At 38.5% G+C, this 20914-nt stretch overlaps 1 protein-coding gene across 2 annotated transcripts in view; it reads left to right on the top strand.

Moving 5' to 3' along the window:
* Window positions 1-20914, top strand: part of VPS35L (VPS35 endosomal protein sorting factor like) — a 56669-nt gene that overhangs the window by 735 nt on the left and 35020 nt on the right. Inside the window, exons 2-15 of one of the 2 annotated variants that reach the window (XM_056334484.1) lie at window positions 2830-2929; window positions 3879-4046; window positions 4379-4501; window positions 4856-4880; window positions 5930-6006; window positions 7036-7164; window positions 11046-11130; window positions 12125-12184; window positions 14118-14214; window positions 14630-14677; window positions 15722-15815; window positions 18550-18627; window positions 19002-19124; window positions 19844-19890. In XM_056334484.1, the coding sequence (XP_056190459.1) occupies window positions 2830-2929; window positions 3879-4046; window positions 4379-4501; window positions 4856-4880; window positions 5930-6006; window positions 7036-7164; window positions 11046-11130; window positions 12125-12184; window positions 14118-14214; window positions 14630-14677; window positions 15722-15815; window positions 18550-18627; window positions 19002-19124; window positions 19844-19890 (1254 nt within the window). Of the gene's footprint in view, window positions 1-2829; window positions 2930-3878; window positions 4047-4378; window positions 4502-4855; window positions 4881-5929; window positions 6007-7035; window positions 7165-11045; window positions 11131-12124; window positions 12185-14117; window positions 14215-14629; window positions 14678-15721; window positions 15816-18549; window positions 18628-19001; window positions 19125-19843; window positions 19891-20914 lie in introns of those variants that run through there. The other variant, XM_056334485.1, reaches the window with a different exon arrangement.

Here is a 20914-nt window from a genome sequence, read left to right on the forward strand (position 1 = left end):
GGCTGCCCCGCCGTCGCGGTTCCTGGAGTGGACCCGGCGGGCAGCGGTGGCTGCGGGGCTGGGCGCGCTGGAAACCAAACCGGCTGCAGAACCAGAAGCAACACGCAGCAGGTGCAGCCCCTTAAAGTATGAGGATGCTAAAAAGATGTTCCGGGCCTGCACGCTGTCAGGCTGGAGACCATCCCTCTTACTCATGTGGCTAATGTGCAAGCAAACTTTGGTGTTTAATAAAGTGGGAATAATTAGTGCATTTAAAAGTCATTGCTAGTGGAACCAATCGAGGCTTTATGAAAACAACAGAACTAGGCTTTTTGAAATAAATTCACTGGGGAATGAAGTACAGCAGTCCCAGGAAAAGATTGTTTATCTGGAGGAGAGAAGGAGATTGGCAGTCAGGTGGGTGGCGAAGGCTTGGAGCGGTGGCAATACGGTGGTGCTCATGTGTGTGAGAAGGTTTAAAAAAAGGTTTAAAAAGCCCCTGTTAAAACAGCACCTGCAAGCGGGGGTGTACCCTGCAGTATGCGCTGGGGCTGGAACCCTGCCTTGGCCAGAGTCTTATTTTTATTTACCCTGGGAAGCTGGCTGCACTGCAGTGGCTGAGCAAGGGAAGCGTACTCTGCTTTCCCTGTGAGTAAGTGGGACGTAATGTCAGAGCAAGCTTGAACTTGTCCCCCATGTTACATATGTTACAAGCTGTCTTACCACTTGAATAGCCACATCGTAAATGTACTTTTTAAAGGCTTACTTGAAGGGTGAACAGCTCTTCTTTGTTCCCTTGTGTGTTAGACTTCCCCAGGGCTGCCTTACATTAATTATCGTTGGAGTACGATTGATTTTGGCCTGGGAGTGGTGTGCCAAGCTTGAGCTGTCAGTGACATCTTTCTTTACTGCTAGTTTGGAAATATCTGTAAAGGAGAGCTATGGAAATACTGACAGAACTGTAACGGAGCAATAGAGATGTTACAGTTGGGCAGCCAGAAAGAGCTTGAAAGCTTTTTCACCCAGATGCTAATTAACCTGTGAAGCAAGTGAGCAAGGAGAACCATTGAATCCTGGGGCAATAACAAATTAAAGAGACTATTCATATATAAAGGAAAGGAGCTTGAGATCAAGAAAACAAAAGGAATAAGCACATGAATTTCACTGGACTCTTTTCTCTTGCTCGGCTATATCTCATTAGGTGTCAGAGCTTCTTCCTGAAGTAACACAACTGAGAATTAAACTCTTTCTTAGTGGATTTTTAAATGAATCCAATTTTTTGTGGGTACGTAGTATCTATAGAAGAGCTGGCTGCTTTGCAATGCTGAAATTCTTCAGCATTCAGTTCTTCAGTTAGGTCTCTGGGTAGGAATGGAATCCTTTGAAAGTCTGGATTAGTTTTTGTGGCAAAGATGTGTATGATATGGGGGGAATACTGTTTGTTCTCGTTAGGAGTCTGATTAAAGAAACCTTTGTGTATCCACTGGTTTTTACCCATTCAGCTAAGGCCTTATAAATACAGCACATACAGCCTTAGGAACATTCTCAGGATCCTGGATGAAACAGGAAAGAACAGTTAGCTGCCCTGTGTCTTTCAAAGACTAAAAAAGAAATCAAGAACTTGTGGAGGGCAGAATGTAGAGAAAACCTTTTCAAATATATTTTTCTAGATTTTACTTGGATCTCTTTTTGCATTAGTACTTAACTATTGCTACTGTTAAAGGGAGGTACCATGTGATACCTATGATGGCAATTGTTTTAGGAAGCAGCTGTCCTCTGTATTTTTGTGAGTTTGAATTTTTATTTCCCAGTTTAACCATTACTACTACTCATACAATTAAAAGGAATTGCTTTCATATATTGATGTGTTGTCAGAGATACTAGGAAGCATTTGTAACTCAAGTCACTTTTGAAATTGTTATCTGATGCTAGTCAGAAAGTTTTAATCCCTCTTTTTTGCCTTCCTACATTGTCAAGTGTGCTTTAAAAGCCTTTTAAAAATAGAAATTTATATTTATATTTGAGCAATTAACACCAGGATGAATAATCTATTTTATAAAAAAGCAGCGTCCTTAAACTGTGATTGATAACTTAGTGTGTGTTACTGTTAATTCCTAGTGGCAATGTTGTTTTACTCAAATGCTTCTATTTGTGTTCTTTTCTGTAATCAAGTCTTTTTTAATTAGAGACAGAGGCCATAGTTCTCACAGTTCTCTCTTAATAGCAGATTAAAAACAAAACCTGAAATGTGTATGTTTTTTGTGATTTATTTCACTTAAAGACATACTTAATTTTTATACATTTATATAAGGACTTACCCACAGTGGAAACATATGAGTACTGATAAGGTATAATTTGACTTTTACAACTTGTACTATGAGATGAACAGATAGAAATAGATTTCTCAGGGAAGAGCTTTGCAGCTACATAAGTTAATCTGTGCAGTTCCTCATTATATTTGTGCTTGATCACTCGATTTCTTCCCTTGTGTTGTCATACTTGCATTTTCCTTTCACTCTGACTATCCAGTTGGAAAGTTGTGTTTAATAATCGCCATCACCCGGTCACACATACAAATGCTTGGTGAAACTGCCCTTTTAATGTTTAATGGAATGGAAGAGAATCCAGCTGTAGGGAAAGAATACAATTGGATGACTGAAAGTAAAGTTTCTTCAGTTTTATTTTATTTATCTCAGTAGAGAAAGACATTTTGGTCCTTCAATGACTTATTTGTCAACATGTGTTTCTTTTTGTAAACATGCCTCCATCTATGTGGACGTAGGATGTATTTCTCTGTTCATAAGTATGTGATTATTTATATGTACTTACGCTTTGCTCTTGCTTTTCAAGGCATGCGAGATCAAGAAACTATGTTTCAGAATCTGAAGTGTGCAAACTGGAGTCTGTACCCTTGGATTTTGGTGATTACCATCCACTAAAACCCATTACAGTGAGTTTCTTTTTGTGCTTTTGGAAAATGAATATGAATTAAAACTGCTTGGGTTCCTTTTATTCTCTTTCTTGAAAAGGCTTTGAAGTTGGTGGTGGTGCTAGTGAAGTTGCTTTCTATGTTAGTGGCCTGTTATTTTAGAGGCATCAAGGTTTCTTCTGTTTGTCCTTTACAGAAATTTACTAGTGCTGTTATGTGTCAAAAACAGTCTCCTCCCGACAAATATAGCATTCCAGCTTGTGGGTTTTCTTGGTTGCATTGAATGCTGAATAATGGATAAGTTTAAAATCAGATTGTTGCATTACAAATAACCTGCGTAATTGCTTGATGTAAGATTTGGGTTTGGGTTAACTTCCAGTCAGCTGTATGCTTTGAAACATTTATTGTTTCTTTAATGTATGAGAGGCTTTTAAAAACGTGGATGTACAAAAAAAAAATCCTGCTTCAAAGAGATGATAGTCGTATGCTAATGAATGATAAATGGACAGCAGCTTTTACTGAGGAAGGTCAGGAGGGAGGTGAGACGGAGGCCTTAAGAATAGATTTAATGTTCCAGCTTGAGTATCATCGTACCAGAAAAGTAAAGGTGAGACTGGCAGGGGGAATCAAAGAGCAAGAAAGAGGTAGGAGGAGAGGGACAAACCCAATAAAATAAAGGAGTGGTGCTGGAAAGAAATTTAGAGTGCTTGTTCTTACGGTTCTGTAGACCCAGAATTGGAAGGGTGCGGGGGGAAAGGTAATGAAAATGCTATTGAAGAGTGCCTCCAGATTCAGGGAAAAAGCAGGTGCTTCCATTTAAATGCTGATGCTTCTTGTAAAGAGTTTGTTTGTTGGTCCTTGCTGTCATTGTAACAGCGCGATTTCTATAGCATGTATTTTGATAATTTATTGAAGAAAATAGGGGGAAGAGAAAGCCTTTTTGCTGAGTAGTTTTGAACTTTTCTTTTAGGTTACTGAATCCAAGACGAAGAAGATGAACCGGAAAGGAAGTACTTCTTCTACCTCCTCTTCTTCTTCTAGCTCTGTGATGGACCCACTGAGCAGTGTATTGGACGGTACCGACCCCTTGTCATTATTCGCAGCAGCCGCAGATCCTGTGACTACTACTGCTACCATGGTAAAACTGGGGGCAGTTAACTCCACTAAATAAAAAAAAAACAAAACCAGAAAGCAAACCCTGCATAAAATATATTTGTCTCACCAATTAGGAGGTTAATGCAAATAGGAAATACCCTGTATTAATAGAATAACGTATTCTTATTTACCGATATTTGTCTGGTTTATGTTGACATATTTTTTAAAATGTGGATTATTTCTTTTAATATTGTAACTTTGGGAAGGATCAGTTAGCACTTGAAACATTAAGTTAACCTTTAGCAGCCTTCTCTCTTTTTTTTTTTTTTTTTTCCAGATTTGTATTTAACATTTGCACTTCTACTCCCCTCATAGGATAGTACACGAAAGAAACGGGATAAAGATGACAGCTCAGCAGTAGGAGGTGACTTTGAACCATGGTCAAGCAAACGCGGTGAAATCCTTGCTAGATACACAACAACAGAGAAGCTCTCTATTGTAAGTGGCAGCTTCTCCAGTTTTATTTGTTTGTACTAGACCTTTAATTGATTTTGGATGTTGCTGTTTTGCAATGATTTCATGAGTAAATACTAGTCCTCTATATTTCAGTTTCACTCTTGTAGAAAGCTGTACCACAAGCTGTCACTTACAAAGGTTGTTGTGGAGCCAAGTCCAAAAGTCTGTTGATAATTAGAAGCCATCACTTTGTCTTTATGTAACAATACAAATGACTTCTGGTCTTGTGTCTAAAGGATTAGAGGCTTAATTAGCAGTGTAATTATCCTCTGCATTCTTGGAATGCTAGTGAGTGCGTGTTTTCTAAAAGTCTGCTTTTTTTCTGTTTCTTCACAGAATCTGTACATGGGATCTGAAAAAGGTAAGCAGCTTCTTTAACAGTAACAAATGTTGCTTGAGGTAGGGTGCAGTGACAGGTTTGTGGTCAGGAATAGTTGAAATGTGGTTTCCTGTCCTCCCCCATTCTGACACATGGTTGGATCTGTGTTTTTTTGTGAATAAGAATTCTGTTGGATTTTTACTTAAAACAAATATTGAAAACAAACCACCCAGCCACCTTGTCTTGTATTCCTGTAGGCTAATAAATTTTGATTATATGTTGTGGAAGGGAATGGAATTCACTCCTTCCACTGTAGCTTAAAACTTTCTTCCATTTAAAGTGAGCAGTGATGTTTTGAGGATCATGTTTATCAGCCCTTCTGCTTGCTGGAAGGGAAAGCAAACAAGTCTCTTGGGAACTTGCTCAGTTACTCTCTTTACATGAAAGTGGAATGATTTCAACTGTATGCTGAGTGTTCAAAAAAGAACCAAATGTTAAATATTTTATTATGTTTTCCAGTGAAGCAGCTCTGGGCTGAGTAGTCATAGCTGATTGCATAGTAAATCAGAGTTCTTACATATGAGCAAACATGCAGCATTTCAGCTTCTGCAAAAATATGAAATACTTTTTTGGAATGAGGACGGTTAAATACTGAAACAGGATGTCCAGGGAGAGTTGTCACAAGTATCACATCTCCACCCTTAGACATTGTTAAATTGACTGGGTGTAACCCCGTGCAACCTGTTACAACTTCACAATTGGACCTGCTTTGAGGAGGAAAGTTGGACACAGACCTCCGTAGGGCTTTCTTTTAACCTAAATTATCCTACAATTCGATCCAGTGGTTCTTTCCTTACCACAGCGCAACTTGCATGAAAATCCATTTATATTCAGTTTTGCTTACTTGTCATTCCCTGTTCAAAGTGAATGAACTGTAGGTATGTTTAAATGTGACTTCAGGAATAGTCACAAAATGAATCAAATCACTTGTCTTCTGTGTCTGATTGTGTCAAGCTTCTTCAGGTTTGTTTCCTTTTAGAAGTCCCAAGTGTTTAAATGTTAAAGAAACTCAAGCATATAATTCTTTACAGGAAAAGCTACAACTACTGGCTCAGCAGTTTCTGAAAAAGTGAGGACAAGGTTAGAAGAACTGGATGATCTGGAAGAGGTGAGAAAGTTTTCTCATCCAATTACATAACCATTTTAAAAGTGAAATACATTTGTGAAATAGAAATCTTTTATGAAACCTCTCAAAAAGGTCTTGATTCTGCGTGCTTATATATTTATATATTTAGGTAAATAATATTTTCCATGGGACTTCTCTAGTAATGTCAGTCTTACTGCTATAGATTTCAGGCAGAATCATATTTTTTTATCACTAGAAATTGTAATTTGAAAATTCACCTGATTTACCGATGTTGATTTACCTTGGTACTGTGTACAGTCTGCAGCTGCTATTAAAATTTGTGGAGCCTAGTAGTCTTAATTCTTATTCTGCAATGCAGCTTAATAAACTCATCAAAACTAGTCCTGAAGTTAGTTTTTAATGTTAATTATACTTCTACTGAAGACTGTTGCAGAAATACCTTCTGATTTTTCTAAACACGTTTTTAGTCCCTTTGTTGCTGTGTTAGTTTGGTTCTAAAGCTTAAACAATTATTTCTGTTTCCAGTGTTTCACTAGTTTATTTTTGATGATCTTTTTATAAGATCTGTAAGATTTTCTGCAAAACAAGCCACAAGAGTACTCTGGTACTGAGCATGAAATGAAGATAGTTTTATTTTCTTACTGAGGGCGAACACAGCCAGGCCTTTCTTGATGTCCGTGGATTTCTTAGGACGTTGCTGGCAAAATGTTTCTTTCCTCTCTGTGTAGGTGCTAGTATGCTTATGTATAGTGTTAATGCACTAATTATACCACAAGTAGAATACCACTGAAATAGTCCAGCATTTCTGACCTCTCAGACAACTTTAAATACCAGCATGTATGCCTCTTGAAAAGCAAAGCAGTTGTGATGCACTCCGGTGCCAAACACCTGCAATACTGATGCTGCAAAGGTAAAAAGGGAAAATTGGGGATTTTGTAATAAGTTTTGTGGTCCCGCCCATGCCCCCCCTCCAGTGATTTGACTATAATACCGGCACTCTCCTTCGTTCCCTCCCTCTCTTTATTAATTAGGCTTGTGTTTTCTTGCCAGGGGTCACAGAAGGAGCTGTTGAATTTGACTCAGCAGGATTACATGAACCGAATTGAAGAACTAAACCAGTCTTTAAAGGATGCTTGGTCCTCTGATCAGAAAGTAAAAGCTCTGAAAATAGTCATCCAGGTCAGTTTTACATTTTTGTTCTGTACAGAACCAGTGAGTTTGGTGGTGTGGCTTGTCCGATTTCTTTCTTGGGGAAAGAAGAGGTTTTATTATTTTTCTGTTATTTTCTTCTGTTCTTCACTGAAACCCATCTCTTTCAGAGTCTTATGACTTCTGACAACAGCTGGATTTTCAACTTTGTTGTTATGTACTGATTTTGACTAGGGTATGTGGGGTGGAATTCTTATTAAAGAAAGTGGCTAAATGACAGATGTGGAAATTTTACCCGGTTAGGGATAATTAGAATAAATAACATGTAGTGATATTAACTCTTTCTAGGACATGTCATTTCCTCTCCTCTTCCCCTTCTAGCCCCTTGCTCCCCACCCTAAGTAATGCCAGAATGACTTCTTGAATGTCAGTGTTGTCCTTATCCAGACTTAGTAAGGCCATTGAGTAGTCTGATATAGGACTCTAGCAAGCTACAGAAAACAGCTCTAGGTTTTTAAAGTATGTGTATGTTTTTGGGTTTTTTTTATTATTATTTTTAAAACTTGTCCACAGTCTTCCCCTGGCTCATTTGGAGTGATGGGCTTTGAGGGGGACAGGGGGAAATAGGGCAGTTAAATGTGCTTTTTTTTGTTTGTTTGGCCTTTAAAAAAAGCCAGAGGCAGAGTGCATCAGAGGACAGAGGAGATAATGACATCCTTAAAAGCTGTAAAACTGATGCAATGCTAACAGTCATCAAGTGGGGTTATATAAAGTAATGATTTTTTTTTTTTGTCATGCTGGATACTCTTGTGAAAACTGTTTGCAGTAGTTTCAGCTTAAATTGTGGTAAAGACAATAAAGGAAATGAAACAGAAATGAAGTGAGATCAAAAAATTATATGTGACCTAGGGTGACTAATGCTCTATTGTAATGCTATGAAATCAGCACTATTATTCTTCAAAAGAAAAAGCACCATATATAGCATTATGAAGTGGGAATATTTTAGTGAAAGAAGATACAGTACTAAAAGTCTTGGGATGAGAAGAAAGCAGACATAGATGTAATAATGCATTTACAGTCCATTAACGTGCATTTGTGTGTATATATATGTATACACACAATGTCTGACATGCAGTGATAATCTATGCATTACTACTTTCACATGTTCTTTTACAAATGCTTTCACAAGAGATTTTGAAATAATGCAGTTTCTAGGATGGGATTCAGTGCTTCCGTTTAGGAAAGTGGTGCCAAAATTGCATGTTTCTCTCTCTTAAAGTGCTGTCTGTGTTGTTCACTTTGCACTTCAACTTCATGCTGCAGATGCTCATCATTAATTGAAAGACTGGGCCAGAATGAATTAGGTATTTGGGTAATTAACATGAATTAAAAAAAATTCATCAAGGATAATAATTATATTCTTATAATGCAGAATAGGGTAGAAACCTGGCTGAACTTTCCTTCTGGTGGTTCTTTCTAGTAAATAACACAATTTAAAGAATTTTGTATCCCCTAAAGGAAGCAAGCAGTTTTCTTGACACCAGGCTGTGATTATATGTATAGTCTATCATTATTATAATCACATACTGATTAGTATGCAGTAGGAGGAGGAAGTTTGGCCTTTTGTTCTTGTTGTTTTTCAGAAATATATACGGGGATGGAAAAAGAAGTTTTAATTTGAATGCTAGAATTATCTTGATTTAAGAACTAATGATGAAATTACACAAAATCTTTCATTTAGACTTTGGGGATGAAGCTGTTATTCTCTGTGCAAGAGTTCTACAGAGCTTCACATGCTGGAAGGGTTCTGGTTATTAAGGCAGGGCCTGAATTTATAACGTGTGAATGGTTGTGAAGGCGAGCAGCCCCAGTGCCAGCAGGATCGGCAGCCGAGCGCTCCAGCACTGTGCACGGGGGTCCCTCATCTAAACAGATCAGCAACAAAAGGCAGGCTAAGGAGAATCTCCATCCTTTATTGGATGCAGGGGGAGACATAGTGACAAAAGGTGAGGAAAAGACTGAGGTACTTAATACCTTTTTTGCCTCAGTCTTTAATGGTAAGACCAGTTGTTCTCTGGGTACCCAGCTCCCTCAGCTGGAAGACAGGGAGCAGAATGAAGCCCCTGTAATCCAGGGGGAAGTGGTCAGTGACCTCCTGCACCACTTAGACATGCACAAGTCTATGGGGCTGGATGGGATCCACCCGAGGGTGCTGAGCTCACTGAGCCACTTCAACAATTTATCACTGGTCCTGGCTCACCGGCGTGGTCCCAGTTGACTGGAGGTCAGATGATGTGATGCCCATCTACAAGAGGGGCAGGAAGGAGGATCCAGGGAACTACAGCCCTGCCAGCCTGACCTCGGTGCTGGGGAAGGTGACAGAGCAGGTCACCCTGAGTGCCATCACACGGCACGTGCAGGACAGCTGGGGATCAGGCCCAGCCAGCGTGGGGCTATGAAAGGCAGGTCCTGCTGGGCCAACCCCATCTCCTTCTATGACAAGGTGACCTGCTGACTGGATGAGGGCAAGGCTGTGGATGTCTACCCAGATGTTAGTAAAGCCTTTGACACCACCTCCCATGGCATCTCCTGGAGAAACTGGCTGCTCGTGGCTTGGATGGGCGTACTCTATGCTGGGTAAATAGCTGGCTGGACGGCCAAGGCCAAAGTGTGGTGGTGGTGGATGGAGTCACATCCCGCTGGTGGCTGGGCTGGTCACAGGTGGTGTTCCCCAGGGCTCAGTGTTCCTCCCTGATGAATAAAGCAAAAAGACTAAGCATGCCCCTCATTTAAGCATGTTCAAATGTTATTATTTCCTTGTTTAAACAAAGCAGTCTTGTCAGGTATTGGATTGCTTCCTGGATTTTTGGAATGTAGTGAAGACTTGGACTTCATTTATTCCATTGAGATTGAAGAACTCTCTTCTGATAGAGAAGGAACAGAGATCACAGGGAATACTGGACTTGTCAGTCTTAAATAGAGGCCAGAGGTCAAAGGCTGCATTTGGCTTAGGTAGGAAGGAGGTGAATTTCTCTCCCCAGGCAGTCGTTTGACTGTTTTCTTGAGGTGGAAGTTGATTTTTTTGTGAATAAACTTCTGCCAAAGTTTTTTACTCCAATTTAGTCTGCAGGTTTTGCACCATCTTGGAAAACAAACTATAGCTTAATTATTAATATCTTAAGAAATCTTCATTCCTCAGTGTGTATTTTGAATTCACATCACAAATGGACATGTTCCTACCTGGGCTGAACATTCAACAGTACTAGAACCAAACTGGTTAATATGCTTTCAGATGTGACTTTGTACCAGCCATCATGATCGTCCAACTGCTGCGATCGTGTTGGGTGCTTGTGGGTGGTGACTGGTTACACATTCCTCCCTGGGGCTGGCTGTGGATCAGCTGGCCTGTTTCCAGAATGTTTGAACTAGTTATGTGAGCCACAAAGATGTGTTGTAAAGCTCATTAGCTAAACTTCTAAAATTGTTTCTTAATTTAGTATACATCAAATCTTGTGTTTGATACAGATGCTTAGAGAGATGGTGAGAAACTGAAAAATGCTCTTTAAAAAGGTTGTTTTAGAAAAAAGTGCCTTTTTATGCTTTTTCTGGGACAGAATTTGTTTTGTCTGAACAAATGCACAGGTCTGCAGAGTCAGCTGATATTCTGCATTGTAGATCACCTTGTATAAAGGAAAAACAGGTCTGTGACTAGCTCTGCTGGAGATGAAGAATAACCTGAAAAATACAAAGAGTGCCATGATGTGTTATGTTAGAGGTTCTTGTGCTTTTTGCTGGATAGTTCATGTTGGTTCTTTCCATCTGTAGGTATTCATCTGTTCCAGCCTGCCTGGAGTAAGCACATAAACTTGCATTGGCCCCTAAGAATGTTTCTTTTTTCTTTTCTCTTCTAGTGTTCTAAGCTTCTTTCAGACACAACAGTAATCCAGTTTTATCCAAGTAAATTTGTTTTAATTACAGATATCCTTGATACTTTTGGTAAGTAATGTGTCAGACTTACTACAAAATTTTTCATGAGATGAAATTAATTTTTTTATAATATAAGAAAACATCAAAGTTATCTAAAAAGTGTTGAAAGAACTTTCAGTTTTAACATGGAATATTTCCACCACAAACATTTGGACATCAGTGGTATGTAATTGTTCAAAAACTCTTATGAGTGAAGTATTTAAAATAAAAATATTTCATTTTGTAGTCCTATGCTTTTTATACTAGTGAATATCTAGAACAAAACCTTGTGAAAAGTCATGAGCTCTACATTTTGAAATTTAAAACACACTGTCATTGTTATGACAATATTTTGGTTTTGGCAGCCTCTTGACTCCGTATTTCATTCTATTTATTTTTGAAGAATAGAAGTCAGAAAGTTTTCTTTAGCCAAATAGGGACTGTAAAGTGATCAGAATGTAGTTAATTTTTTAAATTTATTTTGATAATTTTTAAATGATCCTTTAAGTGTAATTGTCATCCACTTCATGTGATTCTCTTGTTTTTCTGCCAACTTACGGAAAAGATTTAGGACGACATTCGAAGTTGAAGGGTATTGTGATGGTTAGCAGGATGTGCTATGACGTAGATTCAGTTGTGTTTTCAGGTGTTGCTTCCTCTTTGTGCTCTTTCCTACTTACTGAAAGTTGCTGAAGATAACATAATGGCCAAACTCAGCAAAGGCAGGACACCAGCTGTCCTCCCCTGGCCTGGGAGGAATCTGATCTGCATGCTACCTCTGCACTTAAGGGAACCAGATAACATTTTTCATGGTGTGATGGTGTGCGGTGTTAAATTCAGACTTAACATTTCAGGCTCACTAGAGGGCACCATCATGTTAGTGTTCTGGGAAGATTTTTCCAGCTAATTTCAACATATGTTGGAGAGGGAACCTTTGTATCAACATATTGTGTTCTACAGTTCTTTAGTTTGTTATAAATGATCTTTCTCTTTTTTTTTTTGTTGTTGTTGTTGTTAAAAACAGGGAAACTAGTGTATGAAAGAATTCTGTCAATGTGCATGGACAATCGTGTCTCTTTGCCAGGTAACTTCATATTTGTTCTACCGTGCTCCTTAAAAAAATAATGTCTGAACAAACTTAAAGGTTAAACAGGACCCATGCTAGTGTATCTCCTATGGAAAAAGTTCTGATCTGAATCTAGTAATTTTTAGGTTTTAGTAGAGTAAAAGTAATTGCTTATAGCTTCCAACCATTCACGGTGTTTATGCAAGTTTACATTTTAATTGTGAAGAATATACCTAAGGTATAATAAAGTGCGCTTGTGGCTTTGATGTTACTAAACACAAACTGTTTCTTCCTGGGACTTGAAATCAAAAGAATGATAGATAAGCAGAGGAAGAATTAAACATGAATGGCCAAATTAGATGAAGACTTTTTTCCTTCTTTTCTTAGTGTATGGTCTTTTCTGAAAATATTATATTTTAGTAGGTTAAAGTAGCTTAAAGTTTAAACACAATAAGTCTAATTTGACATTTACAGTACAAATGCATATGGAAGAACCTTTTTAGGAAGGCATTGAAACATTCCATGGAAATAAAGACGTTTCCTTGCAATTTGGACTGTATTAAGTGCATGTCCTTGAAATATGAAACTTTCTTACTCTGTAGTTGGCAGTGCAACAGTACCATTAGGTTGTAGTTAAATCCATAGGATCTGAGCCAGAAGCTTGGAACCAACAAATATTTGAATCTAAAATAAACTTACAGAAAACACTTAAGGTAAATTTGGTTGTTGCAGATCTGGCAAACTGTTCTTATAAACATTAATGAAGGCAGACAGTTCCCATCGCATGTCACGATTACTGGGCACAGTTACCTCTGTTCCGGAGAGCTGAGCTCATGCTGCAGCAGTACTGCTGCCGGAGGCATTGCTGGTGGGAACTTCCCAAGCAGCTATAAAAGTGGGAGGGAGAAGGAAAATCTGTGCTGTGCTTGCCATGCAGGGCAGTATGAACCCTGGAGGTTTCAGGCCCAACCTCCATCTCCATGCTTGTCCCTTGGGAGCCAAGCAAAACAAAGTTGGATGAGAACTCCTGTGGTGCTAGATGAGAAAGAACATCTTTCTGTACTCAGCCAGCATCTAGTGTGTGGCTTCTCTAGTCTTAGAAGTTGGAAACTTAGGGAGCAGGAGCTTCTCACCTTCTAGGGGCAGGGATGGGAGAGCACTGGTATTTTACAGCTTTCGCGAGGAGTTATAAGCAGACATTCACAGCAGGAGCTGCTTGTCGAGCTTTATCATTGAGAGAAGAGAGATCCAGCCTTACCAACCATCTTGCCTCAGACCTGAGCTGATCCCAAGGAGCCTGTGTTTACCTTCTGTTCCAGGCAATCTAGACAAAGAAGAAGCAGTTCGCCATGCAACTGTGCACCCCCTAACCCATCTGTTCTGCTGGGGTGTCATCTTTTTCCTGCTGGCAGCTGACACAAATAGTCCCAGGGCTCACAAGGAGAGAACTGTGCAGTGGTGTTAGATGTTTCGCGTACTAAAACAAGTGTTTGTCAGTGTTTAGTATTTCCTACTTTTTGCAATACAGTTTTAAATAATATTCTTTTAAAATTGTATTAGCCTTTTAAAGCAGAGAATTTGAGTACTTAAATTTATTTTATATGTATGCATTTGTTAGGGATTTATATACATGTATTTGTTGTATATTCCTTTTTTTTTCTTTTTTTCAGTTTCTTCTTTTGGGGGGAGGCAGAAGTTAGATTTCTGAGTAGCAGATCTGAGATTAGCTTTGGCTTAGCTTCTGATTAGCTTCTGAAGCGGTACTTAGTACGAGATGGAAGCTCAGCTCTTACTGCTGCACAGCAGAGCTGAGAAGCAAACATACTGCTTGAGTTTATTATGGTGTGCCTAATTTCTTGTTGAAAGGAAAGAATACAGTTTTAAACCTAGAATGAAAAGTAACTTGTTTCTAGGAGTGTAACTATTTCTGGGTTGTTGTTTTTTCTCCCAGATAATTTTTCTCCAGAGATTGTTAACGATACAGCTAAAGAAACTTGCTTGAACTGGTTTTTCAAGATTGCTTCAATCAGAGAACTCATTCCGAGATTGTATCCTTGTCAAGTGAGACTCTCGGAGTGTGTCTGCAGGTTTTTCATAGACATTTCCAAAAATGAACTGTTTGTTTCAATAAACCCCACAGGATCTCATGTTTATACTAACTTTGCTTTGTTTGTTTCAGGCTGTATGTTTTTAATTTAACTTTGAGTCATGTTTCATAGTAAACTGAATGCTGAATTGTTGGCTATGACCAGCAGGGCAGCGATAAAGTAGAGTTGATGTGTGAAAACTTTTGAAACAATAAAAGTCTTGTAGGTAGATGGTAAAATTCAACAAAGTGTAGTGAGATTTAATACAGAAGGCCTTGAAATAGTTTGTTCAATATGTGTTCGGTATGTAAGTTTATTTTCATGTTTTTAAATGGCATGTATCTTAGTTTTGGTCCTTAACTTGGCTTCATTTTAGTTACGTGGAAGCAGCAATACTGAAGTGCAATAAGTTCCTATCCAAAACGTAAGAGTAAATGTTAAGTATGGGAAGGAAGTGAATGACCAGACTTAAAAACTAATTTACAGAGTTAATGTGCAAGTTCTGTGGTTAATGGTGGATATGATCTCAATATATCTGAGAAGAAGCAGTACTGAGAGGTTTTGGAGTTTTTAGTGAGATGCCATGGAAAAAGTCAAGGCAGACTGTCATACAATTTGAAATGCAGTAATGCTTGCAGTTTTGGAATATATGTATAATTGTGACATCGGAAGTTTGCAAATTAAAAACCAGTGGTTTCAGATGGTGGAGGTGAAAGGAAGACTGTTGAGATGAGGAGTGAGGCAAAAATACAGGATAGAAAACTGAAAGGAAAATGTTGATGTGTCTGTCAATTGCTAGAGACTGAGTTGGAGAAACAATTTATGAGCAATGAGCCATTATCTATTGAAAATCTTGGTATAAGCTTCATATGTTGCCAAACAGTGTCAGTTACTGAGCTGAAAATGTTCTTTCACGTGTACTCCTCCTTTTTCAGTTATATTTTGAAACGAGTGTTGTAAGCCAAACTGCTACTATAGTGACAACTTCATTATCCCTAAAAAGCAGTTCTTTTACTGGAATTGATGGGCCTCATCTCCAGGCACTAGTACAGCTCTGTCAAAAAGGACCTGTGGGAAAATGAGACATACAAGGAGCTCTGCCAGTTCCGCTTCAGGCGGCTGCTTTTCTCACATTGAATTACAGCCCTAAAAAGCTCCCCTGTTCCTGCAAAATAGAGGGCAGCTTTTTAGTTGTGCTCGTCTTTTACAAGTCAAGCATCCAACCTGGCTGTCTGCACTACTCCTAATGACAAATACTGCAATTTGAATATAGGGTATGTGTTGCTGTACATACAAAATTTTACTTCTGAAATAGAATTTTGTGCTAATACGCTGCTGCTTTGGTAGGAGTTTCTATAACTCGCGCTCAATTGCCAATCTACAAGGCAGCTGCTGAAGTTATCTGTAGGTGATAAAATGCTGTTTTCAATTGTTAAATCTCATTTTCGTTTCTGAAAAACCTTAACAGGGGGATTTCGGAATGTCTCCCACGTTTAACGTCTATGATTAGAGGAATTGGAGATCCGCTGGTTGCAGTCTATGCAAGAGCATACCTTTGCAGGGTAGGCCATCATTTAACACTAGAGATCTATATCAAAGATTTACTGCAGCTCGCTCTGCCACTAAAGGAAATTTTATTTTAAATACTGTTTTTATCTGAAGTAGAGAGCAGCCTGTCTCTTCTTTCCAACAATAAAAAAAATAATTTCTCTTTTGTTTTAGTAATGGGGGAATCTTTCTTTAAGTGTTTATAATAAGTGAAATTAATTTTATGTGCTGCTTATGCCAGTTTTTCATCTTCAGGTAGGATAAAATGTTAGAGACCTAAGTGGAAGGAGAGTTTGGACTTTGAGACTACATGCTATTGTCTGATTGATAGGTGCTGCTTTTTGTAGTTAATGTATGCACTTTCGCTATGTTTATCTTCCTCCTTCTAGAGTATAAGCGGCAGGCAGAGGGCTGGCAAGCTCCTTGCCAGAGGAGCCACTTGGTAAAGTGTTCAGACAGTGGATTTTTGTCTGACTGCACAGCATGGCTATGTTCTTATCCTCAACTACTCCTGCAGTTACTGTGACAGCTCAGCCAAGATAAACTTACCCAAGAAGAGACCCTAACGTGATTCAAAAAGTCATCAATACTGGAAAAATACTTGTGAAATACATTTTTTTAAGTAGCGGCAAAGGTCTCAGCTATAATTGGAAAATGGTGGGGCTGCTAACGAGCAATACTTGCATGGAATCAGCTGCCATTAGGAAATGTGATGAGTTTGTTCAGTGTTGATATATCTGTTACATTTGAATGAAATGTCCAGATGCTTTTGGTATACTATTCAGGGGTGTCCATATGAATTCCTGCATCTGAAAGTAATTGCTAACCTCTGGTTTACTCGGGTAGATGAGCTGCCTAGTTTATTTGACTCTTGAAATACATTAATGCCTGCATTTTTGTCGTAGGCTAAGCATTCCTGCTACATAGTGCAAGGTTTCTGAAGGTTTTTTAGGAAATTATTTGGATGCTGCATAGTCCACCTTTTACTGCTCCTGATACAGCTGAAGGAGATGCATAACGGTAGAGAGGTTAAGGCTATTACTCTAGTAATAGTAATGGCAGTTAATGTAGTAAGGAAATACTTAGTGTGCTCCTTTTTGTCTGCAAAGGTGATCACATAAAATAGTGAAAAATTTTTGGTATAAAATACTAGCTGTTAAAATCCTGACTTCTGTTTAAAATAAGAAAACTTACTGGAATGGAAGGCATTTAATCTGCTGTATTCCAGCTACTGACATTATTATATTAATACTTTCACAATGAAGATAATGAAAATAGATTTTTAAAAATTACAAATTCTGGAATCAGAAACCTGTGGTATTGATATAAATGTGTAAAGAAACATGGTAATAAAATGTGGGAATAAAGACTTTTGTGAAAGCAAAGGACCAGATCTTTACACAGTAAGGTGATGCATTTCTCTGTAGTCACATGTGATAGATGACTGGCTTGGGTTGGTGCATGTTGGAAGAAGGGTTCGCTGGAGTCACGAAGACGCTCAATATGAGTTATGCATCTTGCTCAACTTTATTAGTTTCTAACACTACTTATATAAAACCGATACACATGCATATTCATAAAGCAGAAATATAATTGGTTAGTAGTCTCTAAACGCGCGTGGTTCTCACACCCCTAATTATCATGACTAAAATAAGCATTCTATCCATGTAGCTAATTGTGTTGCTGTGCTTCAGCCTTGTAGTTTGTTACTCCTGATTTTCCCATACTGGTCCCCATCTTTCTTGGCCCTGCACCTGCTTTCCCAGCAGCTGTAGCTTGTTACAGCCACGGCCTGTTGGCACAACATAATTACTTGGTCTCAGGATTCAAGAATAGCTCAAGCCTACCTTTCTTGTTAACTTCAGCGCAGCAACTTCAGTACAATTCTGATTACAGGCCTATTCTAATACCAGGCCTGCATTGTGCAGATCTTCAGAGATTCTAAGGCCACGCTTCTGCAGCCATTCTTCTACAGGTGCAAGGTACCTCTGCCTTGTGATGAAGTCAGCTAGAATTGCATAAGCTTGAAGGCTCAGACCCTTGGGTTTGTTTGAAGAGGGGAACTTTAAGCTGTTGAGATGAGTGAGTTTGTGTGTGTGTTTTGAAGCCTGATCTGTTGCTAACTTCTCATTTACTTCTGCATCTTTCTCTTTTCTTCAGTAATATGCCACTTTTTTTTTTTTGATACTTTTATCTGTTATTGAAAACAGCCCTGTATGGATTCATTTGCTTTGCAGTTCCAGCTTCACTGCATAGGCCTTTCATTTGCGCATCACCTGGTATTATTCATCAATATTTTATCTATATCTGCCTGTATATTTATATTTTCCTTTGGGATGCTTGCTTCTTTCTGGCCACAGAATAAATACACATGATTTAAGGCAATTTTCTGAACTTTGACTTTTAAATGTTCTTCACTGTAGGCTCCCTGCATACAATGAGTATAGGCTGTTGCAGTGCAGGCACTGGGGTGGACACTGATTTCCCTGCTGCTTACAAGATACTTGGAGGTGATGTTAGGAGAAGCATGTTTAAACACAGCTGTAACTACCTCAGGGTAGTTGTTAGTGGACGTGACTATAATAGTAAGCAAGGAAATAATAAGTCAAAAGAATGTGATTCAGTGCTGTTTGTTGAGTTGATGTGTGTGGCTAGGTGTAGTCCTATGGAAAAAATGCATTTTTGTCTTACAGTTGAAGGAGAATTGTAGGTGATAGATGCAGATTAAGTCTTTTTCTTTTGATACAGGTTGGGATGGAAGTGGCACCACAGCTCAAAGAAAGCCTTAACAAAAATTTCTTTGACTTTCTTCTGACATTTAAACAAGTAAGCAAGTAGGGGTTTTATTTGCAAAATCACACAAATACATTCCTTAAACTACCGCATACTTTTTTAAAATCTTTGAAGTTCTTAAATATAGATTTAGGGATGTTCCTGTACCCCGATATAGTTTGGGACATTTTACATACATTCTGGTAAGCTGAAACTGTTCTATTCAGCATATTTCCATACTTCTAATGATAAATATTTTGAGCTTGACATTTTTTCCCCAGTATGCAAGGAATGTTTCAGAGTATCTGTGTGTCTTTGTGATCTTTTCTGTTGTCGTTTCCATTCATACACAAACTTTGTCCAGTTTGTCATATTTCCTACTAAATAACTTTCTCACAGCAACATGTTTTTGTCCTTTACGTCAACAGATTCATGGGGATACGGTTCAGAATCAGCTGGTAGTACAATGTGTGGAGATTCCTTTGTATTTGACTCTGTATTCTCCTGCTATAGACTGGATTTTACAGTGTATTGCCTACCATGCTCCTGAAGTAAGTAAATGTCGTAATGCCTGACACTGAAGGAAGTGTTAGGGTGAAAAGTTAATTTTGCCTATTAAAAAACCCCTTCAGTCAGTACTTACGTGAGTGTGAGTGCAAGTGTAAAGAGCTTAGATACGGCTGCCTGTTTCTCTCTTCTATACAGGAAGAATGTTCATTTCCACAAAGCTCAGGTTAGACCAGTTTAATTTCATAGGCAGTATTCCTGTTTGTTTCTTGCTGTCCTTTAGCTAGTTTAATCTTCATTTCCTGAATTCAGTAGTTTCTTCTGTCATACAGATATAAAAATGATTTGAGTAAACTTTAGCTTTGTAATTGCTTGACATAGTCAACAAGATCTTTTAATCTCAGTCAGTCTGTTTTGCATTCTGTGTCAGAGAGTTGGTAATCTTCACTTCTCCTGCCAGAGATAATTGATCTGGCTGGCAAAAAGTAATTACTTGGAGAAATGGCATGGCTGAAGGATTGCAAATTTGACTTCCATAAAATGGTGTGTTTGATTAAAATGCCACTGTACCTATTCCAGTGGGTGCGTTTTATGTTGTACTACACCATTGTTTTCTTGTGTTGTAAATACAGAGTAAGACAGGATTATTGGAATATGTTAGGTAGGTAATTAAACCAGCTTTTAGTAGACTTCTTTACAGTAATTAAAGCTGAATTTATTTGCAGAGTCTCTACTTACTAATTTTAATAAGTAATTCTTCCAGGTTCTGCTTACTGAGATGATGGAGAGATGCAAAAAATTGGGGAACAAGTAAGTATTGCACAATGTGGAAGACATGAGTCTGTAATAGCTGTGAGTCCCTGTAATAAAATTCTCTCTCCCTTTTGAAAACACTGTTCAGATGCATAGTATAGCTGTTGTTCTCCTAGTAGTTTACTAAATCATGGTTATGAGCATTAATTTCCAGAGGTGAAATCTAAAATATGGTAGATTACTTGGTAGAGCAAAAGTTAAATTAATTAACTTGGTTGCTGCATTTTGGCTCCTTAGCCAAGGTTTAGGATGGGTAATGTGTTCTCCATCAGCCGTGTCTGTGATTCCTGGTTGTGCTTCATTTTAATCTGTTTTCCTCGCCTGCTTTCTCCCTGGTCTCCACTGGCTACATTCAGCCCATACATACATTTTGCAAGGGAAATGGTAAACAGCTGACACCTTTGGAAGATGGTAATATTTAAGCAACTGCCTTTTTCAGCATTGAAATTAGTATCCCAAATGTCTCCTAGAAGGCTGTGCAGACTGACCACCTTTAGCAAGTACTTCAGGAAGATGGTCTGAAAGTTTTGTATGTACTTTCTGAGCTGTGTGAGTGCAATCTGGCCTGCTTGTGAGCTAATCTGAATTAATTTTATTGGGTAGGTAGGCTGAGCTCTGTAAAAGGTTTTGGCTACCTATTTTTTTTGCTGATGTGCTTTGCACAGTCCAATTCTGCAGTGGCTGAGGAGCTAAAATATGTTAATCACTTAGATGAGAAGTGCCAGTATTAGCATTCTGTGACAACTAAGGAGTGCAGGGAAAACGTGATTTTAAAAATGTGGTGTGAAGATGTTACTGTATCAGAGTGTATAATATGGGTAAAAGTAATCCCTGTGCTCTGCTATATTGATTGGTTTGTATAGGTATTAATTTGTTTTGTGGAACTTATTTTTAAATCACCTTTTAGCATTTCTTGTTTTAAAGGTGGAGTAGGTGCTTAGGACAAAACGTTGAGTATAATAAGGTGGGGTTTTTTTTGAAGAAATGTTTTTGGGACATGCCTTTTTTTATTGGGAAGTTG

This window comes from Falco biarmicus, chromosome 4 (assembly GCF_023638135.1).
Source record: "Falco biarmicus isolate bFalBia1 chromosome 4, bFalBia1.pri, whole genome shotgun sequence".
In the NCBI taxonomy this organism is placed as follows: domain Eukaryota; kingdom Metazoa; phylum Chordata; class Aves; order Falconiformes; family Falconidae; genus Falco; species Falco biarmicus.